Here is a 13,122-nt window from a genome sequence, read left to right as displayed (position 1 = left end):
CATGTACTGAGAGTTTAAAAGAGCAAAGATACCTGGAATAAGAGGCTTAGCTGAACTGGAAATACTACAGCAACTATAATCAAATGATCTGAGCAGGTGAAGACACCGAATGCATCGGGTAATGGGTAGCAGGCCAAGACATGATCCGAACCATAATTATGTATGAGTTCAGGGAGGTACAGTCAGAAGAATGCTTATGGGTCAGGAGGTTATAATGAAAAGAAAATACTTGTGTGGACTGTTACCAGTGTTGGGGGTAACGAGTTACAAAGTAACGGATTACTGTAACGTATTTACTTTTATAGGTAACGAAGTAAAGTAACGCATTACACTCAAAATATTGGTAACTACACTACTTTACTAGACCTCAGTAACGCGCGTTCCTGCGTTACTCAAGACATCTTTACCAGTCCGAAAAGTTCTCTTTTAGCGGCGCGCGAGTCACACGACACTTCCTGCATGAACAACCTATCACAGAACTCGATCTGAGTGATTTGAGTGACGTAAACTTCCTGTTTACATGCTCTTCACAATACGAGTAAATCATGTAATAAAACAAGTTACAACACTGTCAAAAGGCTTTTCAGCCTGGGCAGTATTGTTTAACCACTACAATGATTCCTATAAAAAGCTGGTTTTGTTCTTAGGAGTCGGCCCCCATTTGGTTTAGTGGGGTCTCATGTTTCCAAAAGCCTGTTTTTAATGTGTTATGCTGTTTGACCTGAATGTCCCCACCATACACAGCCTCTTGTATCCTGTTTGTGGATTTTAAAGTGAGGCATATTTCTTTGGTCAGACAGTGTGAACAGGGTTAATGTTCGTTCAAGTTAATGGCTGAGTTTTATATGCCATTTTGTTTTACATGTTTACAATTACAATACACCATGTGGAAAGGCTAAGAGATGCCCTTTATTGAACATTGAAAATAAAGTAATGAAAGGGCCATGATGTTTGTCCATGTATCTTTGCGGTTAATTTGGACATTTGCTTAAAAAAATGGAAAGTAAAGTAACTAGTAATGAAGTTACTTTTCAAATGCAGTAACTAGTAAAGTAATCTAGTTACAATTTTCAGAAGTAACTAGTAACTTGTAACTAGTTACTTTTTCTGAGTAACTACCCCAACACTGACTGTTACACCCCTACAGTGTGACTATCCTATAGGAACTGACAATCCCATTTACATGGAGGACCCACCCCCTTCCCTCACGTCAGCATGTGCAGACACAGAGGCGATGTGTGCATTCATCCTGAGAGTGTGGATTCCCATGCTTAATTATCCCAACAGCTGATGAGGATTTTGAGTTCACTAGTACCTGAATTAGCTCAATCAATGGTAACAGTGAGGACACAGAGAACTGGCTGGTGAAGGACAACTCGTAGCATTGAAGTGTCCTCATACATCTTCCTAACAGAGCGGGCAGTATTATCTCATGACCAGTGGGCCACTTTGAGATTGCATCATTCAGCTTTATTACAGCCTGGAGACTTGCACAGTCAATGTACGTAGCAGCCCACGTGTGGCTAGATCGGCTCTGCTCGAGTAAAGAGAGGTGCAGAAACTAGATCGGGGTCCTGCGTTGAGTTTATTGTTCCCAAGCTGTTGAGAGTCATGACAGCTTAGTGCACGAGACATGCTGCCAATTGCCTTCATTTAGATACACTTCAGTTATTTTATGTCTGTTTTTAACAGTGTATGCTCTATAATGTGTCTCCCCCCTACCACCATACACTTTGCCTATTAACCTTGGTAAATATGGAGACGTTTATATTTTCCTAGCAATAGTGGGGATACGCATTCTGCCACAGAACACAATCCCTTTCTATAATGCACAGTCTCACAATCAGGTAATACATTTTGTATACGGCGAAAACAAAAAAATTTCTGGGCATCTGTGTTACTGAGACATTTTTGGCAAAGTATGGATCAGGTCGGACTCCAGGATCTCATTCACTACCCACACTGCAACCTTTGCTGTCTTCATGCAGATGATTCATACAGCAGCGTGTGAAACGGATAATCATAAGAAAATGAATAAAACTGCAGGATTAAATCCAAAACATTTCGAGAGCTAATTGACATGTTGTTTTCACTGTTATGTAGACAATTAATTTCAGCAAGGTAATGAAACCCAGACACCTCAGGGTGTACAGTAACATGTGCAGGCTTCCACACACACTGTAGACATACATTCGTCATAATACTGAGTGTGATATATGTGGTTTGCATAAAGAGCTGCAGCTGCAGAGGGAGAGAAAAGGGTTCACACAATGAACACACGCTTTCATGAACACAACCATGTATGTATTTTTACGTTGTTTGTGTAAGTCTAATTGAAGCGTTCAGAGACTCTATCACGTCAAATAGCAATCTCCTGGTTTATCCGCTTCAGTTTGTATGTTATGTTTTGCTTCAGGATAAGGCAAGCCCAAATAGAATGTGACTAAAAAAGGATCCCGCAGGCAGCAGCAGTATACACTTGGTAATAGCTTTTAGTGTCCAGCAAGAGGGATGAACAAATCTTTGTCCCCCTATACTTGGTTTCACCGCTTTTCCTACTAACGCTCTTGTCATTTAATGTGTCACACCTCAACTCTCAGCGAGAGGTGGACATGGCTACTAAAGTAACAGGACTGCTGTTCTGCAGAAGGCACACACACATTGTGCACACCTCTGGGAAATGGGTATGTTTTTTTTCTTCACCTCCTCAAAATCATTACACCAAGATACGTTTGAAAGTCCACAGTCGCCTATTACAGTATATCTCACCTCTTCTATGTGGCTGCTGGGAGTTTGGTCATCAACCCAGTTGGAGTCTCTCACGTGGCGCTCACACTATTGGCTGTATTGTCGCACTTTCTACCTCGAGCCAGGGGAGACACATTCTGCTCCTGGTGTTTATCTTTCAGCTTCGGGAAGTGATGCTGTTTTAATGGTCGGCCAAGTGAGCTTCAATTGACATTAGGAGACATTTTATGTTTTACGGCACTTGTCTTTTTAAACTCCTTGGCTTTTATCTCCACGTAACTCCACTACCCCCCATTCATATTCTGGCTAATGAAGATATTTTTGCACTTAACCTGACCATTGGGACAGCTATACCCACAGGACAGCAGTAGACTAAAATGAGGATGAACCTGTTTCTGAGGAGTTAGAAAAAATATGTCAAAAAGGAAATCTATGCAGATTCCAGGGAGCAAAAAGATTAGATTAATTTGGGAAATCACTTTCAAGGCACTCAGACTTAATTTAACACATCTTGTTCTGTTGTTCCCCTCCAAGGCAGCCTAAATCTTACAAGATGTATTTCTTTTTCTATTATAGTCTGGAAAATATCTACAGCGAATCGACAGAGCCTCCAGGCGAAAGCTTGACCAATCAGAGAGCTATAATAGATAGACGATGTGACCGGGCCTCTCAACTCCTAAACCTTGTTTTGAGCTAATAAATGAAGGCCTATTTCTCTTTGAAAAGTAATATTAAAAAAAGTGGGCAATGTACGAGTCCAGACAGTTCATTTTGTTTCCAGTTTTGAGAGTGTGTTTGTCCAGTGGAGGAGACCACAAAAATTAATTAATTTTGTGAGCTGGCTTCATAAAGCTTCTCAGGAGATTAAACGCAAACTGCAAAAGGGGTTCTTTCATTGTTTTGTCCTGTGAGCATGTGTTTAATATTCAGTCAAATAGAAAATAGCGTGACTACTGCGTGCTCTGTAACCATTTAACCTCCTCAAAGAGATTTTCTAAATCAAAGTTCAGTGTTTTGATATTCTTCACATTTTGCAAAGACTGAACGATGCTTTCATGCGCTGATGTTGCGACAGTTATTCCATTTTATGTTGCTTCATCATTTCAATACTTCAAGGTAGTCTTTTGTCGAGCACAGCATTGCAGGACATAATACCAGCTTCAACATGTATGACCTTGATTTGAGCAGTACTGTATAATTCAATGTCTCTGCTCCTCAGCGGGTCTGCGAGAGAGATGCGTCTAAATGATAGATGACTTGTCATTTATCACTGTCGTCACCTTGGCACTCAGAAGGAAATAACAGCTCAGCCAGGGTGTGTCACTTCCTGTGTGCAGCTACTTTGTCTTTGCCTGAAACCGTTTAGCTGTCGAGTTGAATGTCAAATACTGTACAATGGCACACACTCAAAAACATAATTATTATTCATTAATGGAAACACCTTTATGTAGTCAGCAATCACACACACCAGCACACATGCATACTTTAGCTCATTTTGTCATGATCAGAAAGTTGCAGATGTTTTCTTATGCTCTGTACTTTAAATTGATGTGATCGACTGGCACCGCCGAAGCTGGAAGCGGTCAACTGGAAAGTTAAGTTAAGTTTTTTTTAAACTTTAAAACATTGCGATTTGCTTCCTTCCTTGGATACGAGAGTCATACTTAAACTATTGTACAAGTGGTTTGGTATATTTAGCCCATAAGCTAGATATTAGGTAGGCTCTGGGCTACAGAAACATTGTTGTGCAACATCGACGATTCCGTGAAGAAGACTGTGTGTCGATATGGGCGGCTCATTCTAAGTTATTTAAACACTCATAAAAATATAGTTATGATTACTATATTACGTTTCTGTCAAAAGATCCATCTACATCCCACAAACTGCACCTTAATCAAGCGGAGACACAGTGTTCCTCAAACAATACATTTTAGTGGCTACACTTTTAAGTGTCTAAGGACCTTTTTGCCTGGCAGTGCCAAGGATTGAATGCTTTAGATGCTGAGTCATGTCCTCTTTCCTCCTCAGTCTTTGCAATCACTCTCCCCTGACACCTGTCAGAGAAATGAACAAGTGCGCTGCTGCTTTCTGGTTGTTCATCAGGGTGTCCACTTCATATTTCACTCACACATTGATTAATTCCGTAGAGGAGGGAGTGAGATGTACCTTTGAGTGTTCTCCTTCCTCCGACAGTGGAGGGTCACAACCCTGTGACCTTCGCTTCTGACATCCTGACTCACCGTCCACACAACAGGGTTACTCGCTCGAGCTCCCAGAAACGCCACCCCGTCCTTCAGCTTGACCCTGAAACACACAGACGTTCGCAGGTTAAAAGAAAAGCATTACATTAGATACTGGAACTGTCACCAGGACAGCTCACAAATTAAGTTTCGGAGCTTCAGAAACTCACCCGGCCTCTTTTATTCTCTTTCTCTATCTGACACAAACAAACATGTCAAAAGACAGAAATGGAATGAGGTTGGATCTAATTTTCTCAAGGTCTCCAAACAAACTTCAAACCCTCACGGTCTCTCTATCATACACGCGGAGACGGACATTACATTATCTATTAAAAAATATATCATTTTGGATGATAGTAACAGACCGATCAAAACATATGCTTTACTTACATTAAAACCACTTTTTTTTAAATATATATTTTATTTTGGTGGTTGCTAGATGATGAGAACAATCATTACACTTCCAACTAAATTGTGTTGACAAAGAAACTCCATTATCCGTTTTAGATGAAAAATATTTCCAGAACATCAGGACTCGCTGGAGCAATAAATAGGCAGCAAGCTCCACTTCAGACACACACCTGGGGCTTTGCCACGACTCAGATCTCTGCAGCCTTCATGCCACCTCTGCCCCACCCTATTGTCCCTCTATCACTTCCATTGCTCCTGGTCACAGTCTGTGGGAGGCCATACAGGTGGCGAAGAACCATGACCTCCTTCTCTCCCAGTGTACTGACACGCTTTTGCTCTGTTCCTCCTCCTCCTCTGTCACATGCAATTACCATGAAGTACGTGAGCAGCTTTCAGTGCCTTCTCTTCCAACATTACAAATTGCTCTTGTTCGAACCACTACCATAAAATGTCGCAGAATATGCTTTTTATGTGGGTGAAATGAAGGCACGAAGAAGCCAGATCTGAAGTAAAACACCAACAGCACAAAGAAAGGTGAGAAGAAAGAAGCATTTCTATTCAGTGAAACATGAACACAGGGTAATTTATTCCCGGCATCAATCTAATTGGAGACTGTCCTCGTTATGGAGCTGCAAAAAACTTGTCAAAGATAAAGAGAAGAAACTGAGCATTAACGGTGGGATAATGACATGACAAACCATGCAGCAGTCCTTAGAAGAGTGCAGTCATTACATCTTCAGTGCTCCACTGGTCTTCTTTGATCCTACCCAGGCCACAGAGGCGGTGATAACTGGCCTCATGTTGGTCGCTGCTCCTGACGAGCGAAGATAAAGGCCGTCGGTGTGGAACACACAGACAATAACTAGGAGGAGACGACTGATTGCCGCCTGCCCTCCTGTTTTCTAGTCGTTACGGTAGCCACAGTAATTACGACAAACCGACAAGCAGATTCAGCACTGACAGTGGACTAACGGGGCGGGCGGCAATCGACTAATATGAACTTGAGTCTTACGCAGGTGTATTGATGAATTATAGAATCCCAATTAGAGGGGAGCATGCTTTAGGCCACATTATGACGTCGAGCAGCACCTTCTTCATCTCCTTTTCTTTTTTTGCTAACGTTTATGACAGATGCCATTCACTTATTGTGTTTGCATCAGTGCTCCATTTTTATTGTCAATTAATGGAGTAAAAATAGTCAATGCGAATTAACAAATCCATAAACATGCTTGTTTTGTCTTTTTTAAAGATATATGTGGCTTCTGTTGTGTTTAGTAACTGCATTTCAAATGTCATAGTCAGAAAAAGTAGTTGATTGATGGGTTGATCAATACTGATGAAGCACCCTTGAACTACAGTGTCAGTATGCTATCCATGGGCCTGATACTCTGTATATAATGACTCATCTTTTATTTATTTCAATCTTTCTTTCCTCATAGGCGATGCACTCTACATCTCTCACACACAGTACAGACAAACCCAAGCATGTACTATAGCCAACACATAAGCAGGCTAAATTACCAAATGGCATGTTGTAAATGGAATGGGTTTAGCTAATATGATTTCTGGTGAGGGAGGAGGAGGGGGGAGCAATAAAGAAAAGCAATTCGAAAGGAGCCCCCTTTCACATGCATCAGCACATGAAGCTGCCTCATTAATTCCATGAAAACCTGCATCAGTGGGATGAGTATTTACAGATGAGATGAGGTTGTCAGAAAAGTTTTCATTATTCCCCTGATCGATGCTCAGAAATGACACCCCAAGACGTCCCTCGCATAAATGACATGTCACACACCTTGCACTCTGGCGTGCCTCACGTATGCTGCATGAAATACTAATGTACATTAATGTCACTCTACACAGCAGAGAATTAAATGGAATACAAACAATTCAGAACATAACATTTAGACACCATGTTTTACAGATATTAAGCAATCTATGGATCTAGATAATACTAGAAAAAGTAACAATGCATTATCAAATTAAACACAATTTCTATTAACTTTTCACTATTCTAGCTATTTTTTTCCCCCGAGAACTCAAATGTATAATTCCTCTTGAAAACAGGTTTGACATGTCAAATGAAGACAACTGCAGATGAGAGTAATGACCTGAGTAGTGGCTGAAAAAGACCTCTACAGAACTCCTCCATTGACGGTGGTGGAAGGAGTACATATTTGTTATTGAACTAAAAGTAACAGTTGCACACAATTAAACTAGTCCATCAAACGTAAAAGTCCTGTATTCAAATCAATCGTTCAGAACAGCAGTACATATAGTGGCAATAAAGAAAAGGTGGGCTACTTTTGCAGCAGAGTTGAGTTTCAACATTGACATTAAATTGTCTATCACTACCGCATTGATGTGCAGGCACTATATTGATGTTGTGCCCGTGTGCAGAGCAATATGTTCAATTTGTCCAACTGGCCACCATCGCCTAACAACCGGCAACTGGCAATATATCCACGCAGGTGTGTGTGCAGATTGGCCATGCACATGAAAACAAATGAAAAACAACATGTTTTTGGCCCAATTTCAAGACCAATTTCAGCAAACCATAAGATTATAATGACTGTATATCATTCATGAAGAGAAAAAAAAATGCATGAATGATTACATGCTGTCATTCAAAAACATGTTTTCTGCCTAAATGGGCTCTCGTAATTCCCACGACAATAGCAATGGTGGGGAAAGGGAACATGTTAAGGTTGAAGAAAAGGGAGAAAACTAAAACAAGAGTGTGTGTGTGGAGGGATGTGAGGTGATGTAAAGGTCTTTGTGGTGAGCACAGAGATGGAAGGATAGTTTGGTGCTTTAGGTATTTGAGCAGAGAGAGGATATTGGTTTACAGAGACCAGCCAGGCGAATTAGAAAAGTCAAGCGTTGCATCAAAGTCGATGAAAAAGGACAAACATTTAGGAGAGGAGAGGACACAACGAGAGGACTGTATGGTCAATAGAGTAAGAACTAGTTATTTGCTGTCGGTTCTGGTCTTGTATTTCCAACAATAACAAAGACATGTTAATTTAACCTTGAGAAGTCATTTCGAAGGGTATGTCACCCACTAAACATAAAGTTAAAATTACAATTAATGAACAGGATGAAAATGATTCCCTGTATTAGGTAATAACAGATAATTATTATTGCAAAAATTTAGACAAAGAGAACCCAATAACTTCACACAGACATACTGTACATCCAGTTAGTATTCACACAGACACACAAACACACCTTGAATATCTGATATGATGTTAACACATTGACAGAGAGTGGGTTGGAGGTCAAAGCTAACCTTTAGTGGAGATAAATGAAAGCAAGAACAATTGCTGTCGTATCTGCTCAGCCACAAATAAAACCACCTTTGGTCCCTGCATCACAGCTCCTGCAAAGCGGGACCCAGATGGAGAAAAGCTGTAATACAGATGAGTCACAGCATATTCATATACAACCTGCAGCCGAGTTCTGAGGTATCATTAACTCAAACATTTGAAAGAAAAAAGCCCTGCATGAGAAATTGGTCAGATGGTGACTCTAAAACACACGCTAACATGTGGTTGTGCATATTTTCCAAATTTATTTTCAAACAATAGTTGAGCTGAATTCAATTTACTTCAATTGGCCCGCGTCCCTAATTCCTCAAACACCTGCAGCTAAATCCAGTTAGTAATGATCACACAATCTGTTTAGAGCGCTGGCTTTATTTACACACCCTTTCTCCCTCTCTATCTCTTTTGCTCCGAAACAAAATAATCTCCATCACCTCGAGGTAAAATTAAAATAGATAGTAGCTAATGACAGGTGAACTAAGTGGGGAGCTGGTCCAATAAATTAGTAATGTGAAACAGTGAGACGCTCTGAGTCAATTGGCTGAGGAATAGCTGTCGGTGGAGTGTTTTTAAGGGTGAGCAGACACCGCCAGATGCGGAGATAAAAAAGAGAGCTAATTCAATTAATGAGTTTGATGCTGTTCTTTCCATTATCAGAGCTAGTTAAAAGAGCTGGTGCATGGCAACGCTGAAAACGGAGGACAAGATGAACACTATCAGATAAAGAGGGCTCGCCAGACAACGCTCATCTCCTCCCATGCACTCTGCTGTGTCGCTCTCTGTGTCACCCTTTTGTCTCACTTTCACCGTGCCTCTTATCCCATCTCCCTCTGTCTGTCTCTATCGGGTTTCTCTGAAACACTCCCCGCTTCCCTCAGCCTTTCTCCCATCGCTCTCTATATCCTTCACCGGGGCGCTCGCTTCGGAGCGCTGCAATATAGTTTCTTTCATCATTTTACATAGAAACCAGAGATCTTGATCACTTCAAGTCACTTTATTCAATTATCTCATTTCAGTCGGTAAAGCTTCGTCGGGTAATTTGAGGGTCTACAGGCCCATGTCTTTATTAAGTAAAGTAAGTTCAAGTGACTGCTAGTGTGCAGAAATTCTGAATCCTTCCCAGTTTACAGTTTTTGGCCCGACACAACTGTAATTAAGACTTTATGGTGTACAAGAACTCTGTTCAAAGCTTTAGCTGCGCTAGCAGCTCGACTAAAGGGTCAGTCAGTCGGTCCAACCGTATTGTTAACAATTACACTTTGTACTGACCTTCATGGTCCCCTGAGGATGAAGTCTACTGACTGGTGCTCCCCTGACTATTCATATAGCGCCACCCGCTGGTTGGCGGTGGTAGTAAACGGGGAAAAGTCTTGACAGCAGTTTGAGGGATGATCATGGAAATTGGTGCTGACATTCATACTTTTTCTTTTTTCTTTTAGTAGCTCCCTATGGATTTTTGTTTCCAAAGAGCATTGCAGACTAACAGAGCTGCTAGCCTGGCTGTACACTGTTAGTATTACTTGTTTAGTACTACTAAAGCTTTAATATTACTCCCACAGTGCCACTTTCTTTCTGTATTCTTTCTAGTCCTTATATACATGCTTGAAACTTAACCTTCATGAACAATGAATACATGTATGAATATTTAACTTTCAGACCAAGCAGAAAATACAGGAGATGGACACACCTATACTGCAATCCAGTATAATAACCATGCAAAAACTACTTAATTGTCTCCAATCTATAGACGCAGTCTGTGGTACTTTTCTCAACTTGTTCACAATGGAATCAGAGTTCTCACTTTTACTTAGGAAAAAGAAGGATGATTGAGGGGGCATCTTGTGATATATTCAAGCAGCCTATCATCACCTAACCTTCACCCACACCCTCTAATTTCCTCGGGATTTGCTGGGAAAGTGCTTTTGCCCTGCATGAGGCTTATCCGCTCCTTCACTTTACCCTTGCGAAATATCAATTTTCCGTTTTGCTGCCATTGACACCCATCATCTCACCCTTATTTTCAGATCAATATCTGTGATCCAAACCACATGGTGAATGGGTTTTGGAGCTGTGAAGGGTTAAAAGCTACCCATCTATCAAGGGACAAAGATGATCAAAGGGAGTACTACTTGAAGTGCCTCTTAGTCATTTCAACCTCCAGTTGATTATATTGAGTGCTACTTAATTGAGGAGATGCTGACTGTCACCAAACACGAGACACGTTTACAATCAGGTAACTATGGAAGAAACTCTGTCCTGTTCACGAGAAGCACAGAATTTGCTTTTCACTCAGAGAGGAGAGTAGAGGAGTTGACTGCCGTCAGCCAAATCTCCCCTTCATCCATATCTGAATGCCTGAAAAGCACACCAGGCATGGGGATGCCTCGTCTAACATCTCTTTCGCAGTCTTTTTTTAATTAAAGGGAAAAGCAGACAGATGGCTGACATATGGAGCTTGGACCTGAGGTCTGGGAACAAACTCACGCCTTTAAAAAAGAAGAAGAAATAACTGTCAGAGGAAAGCAGCTGACTTCAAATGAGAAGAGGTTCAAAATGCGAGCTGGCCATAGCCTCATGACATGAACGAATCCATGACAGATCAAGAGCAATCACATGGGCAGGAGCACTGAGAAATGAATTTGAGTCGAATTCAGAGAAGCCCCTGAGATTGTCTGAGGAAAGGAACATTTCATTTCAAAAACTGGGCAAGGTTTCATACAGTACATCTTAAATACATCTCTGAGGAAATCATTATTTTGCTGTCAATAAAAGAAATATAAAAAAAACATAATTTTGACTCCTGGTGTTTTGAGCAAGTGTAATCTACAGTTAACGATGAGCCTTATGGGTGTTTTTCCCTCATCGCATGAGAACTGTTGTGCAGGAGCTGAACACTGAACAACACGGATAGTGCAACATATGACTGTGAGCAAAATTTATATAAACAGTCTGAAAGGCTGAAAAACTCATTTCTACTTCATTAGTGGATTTCAGAGAAGTGTCATGCAATATGAAGGCATTCACATTAAAAAAGAACAAATGATTTTGACTTCAACCACATTTTATTTAATATTATATATTACACAAATGAGGCTAATGGAATCCTTAAAAAATCATTTTGTAAGCAACTGCCTCAAGAGTGCTTTAATAATAATATGATGATGAGATAACACTAATGTGGAGCCCAGTTCTGCATAATGCATGGCTGCTGGTTTGGGGCAGAATGCAACACATGCATAAGTTATCATAGAGAGGGTGTGAGATGTAATTAAGGCATTATTTACTTAAAAACTGGAAGCAGATGAGAAAGGAAAGGAAATTGTGGCTCATAAAAAGTGAAATTTATCAAAGCCAATAGCTTAGAGCAGTCAATGACTTTGTTTTCTTTCATCAGCCCCAAGCTTTCGTTATCTCCCTTTGTCACATTATATTCAAGCTTATTTCCAAAACTGTACGAAAAAGAAGAAAAAAACTGTCAAAGAAAATTGCAACAAATGATACATGCTATTCTAATTAGAGAAGCAGGCTGGATGTGGGTGAGTATTGACTGAAACAACAAAGAGCTCTGTGTGTGTGCGGAGACCGTGTACAAAGCAGGCCAACGGGATGATGACACTGAGGGGTGTGACAGCGCAACACCCACTATGGCCAAGAGCGAGTCACCTCCAGTAAATCACAGCCCGCCTCTCCTCACGATGCAAGACTCCAAATATGAAATTCAAGAACATCGGCAATCTGGCGCCCTACATGTAGGACATTTCAGCCCTCATTTTGAGTTGCTGGATTTGCAGCGCAAGCACGGGATTTCAGATTAACGCAAATATGAAATATGTGTCATGGGTTTCCTTTTTTTCATTTTCTATAATTGCCGAAATGTACGCCAAGCAGTGTACATACAAAATTCCAATGTTTCTTTCGCTTTAATGCTGGATTTCAGGAACTCGCTACTACTGCTGTAGATTAGCTGAAGAAATGAGGTCATGCTGTAGCAGACAGAGACCTGATCCCTGTCGCTGACATTTGAATGGAAGCCGTGCCAGTTAAATAGGGGATGGGGCAAACACATGCAGACACTGCTTCCAGTAAAACCTATTTGACATAAGGTTGCATGCGGGGGATAAAAATTAGACTTTGCATTGGATTTGTTGGGCCGGATGGATGATCCAGGACTGATCCAATATTTGGATGGACGCAGAAGGGGGCCAAGCAGTATAATCTCAGGATGTAGTGAGACAGATTATGGCAAATTGGTAAACCTGCTGTAGAAAGGGTTACACAGATTAACACCGATGTGACTGGGCACATGCAATAGTCACCCTGATGACCCTGATGAGGGCAACAAGCTGAAACGCGCTGGTCTAAAGTTGTTCTTTATACTGCTCTTAAGACTTTTTCCA

The 13,122-nt window shown here is 41.0% G+C and overlaps 1 protein-coding gene across 1 annotated transcript in view; it reads right to left on the bottom strand.

The window, feature by feature from the left end:
• LOC306751679 (transmembrane protein 132C-like) overlaps nt 1–13,122 on the bottom strand; it is a gene marked incomplete at both ends in the record, with an annotated part of 129,514 nt that overhangs the window by 54,064 nt on the left and 62,328 nt on the right. The window contains one exon of the mRNA XM_079235294.1: nt 4,915–5,052. Coding sequence (XP_079091420.1) covers nt 4,915–5,052 — 138 coding nt within the window. The remainder of the gene's footprint in view (nt 1–4,914; nt 5,053–13,122) is intronic.

This window comes from Taurulus bubalis (genome assembly GCF_910589615.1).
Source record: "Taurulus bubalis genome assembly, chromosome: 19".
NCBI classification, from domain to species: Eukaryota; Metazoa; Chordata; class Actinopteri; order Perciformes; family Cottidae; genus Taurulus; species Taurulus bubalis.
Note: the sequence above shows the minus strand (reverse complement) of the source record. Positions and strands in the feature narration are given on the sequence as shown.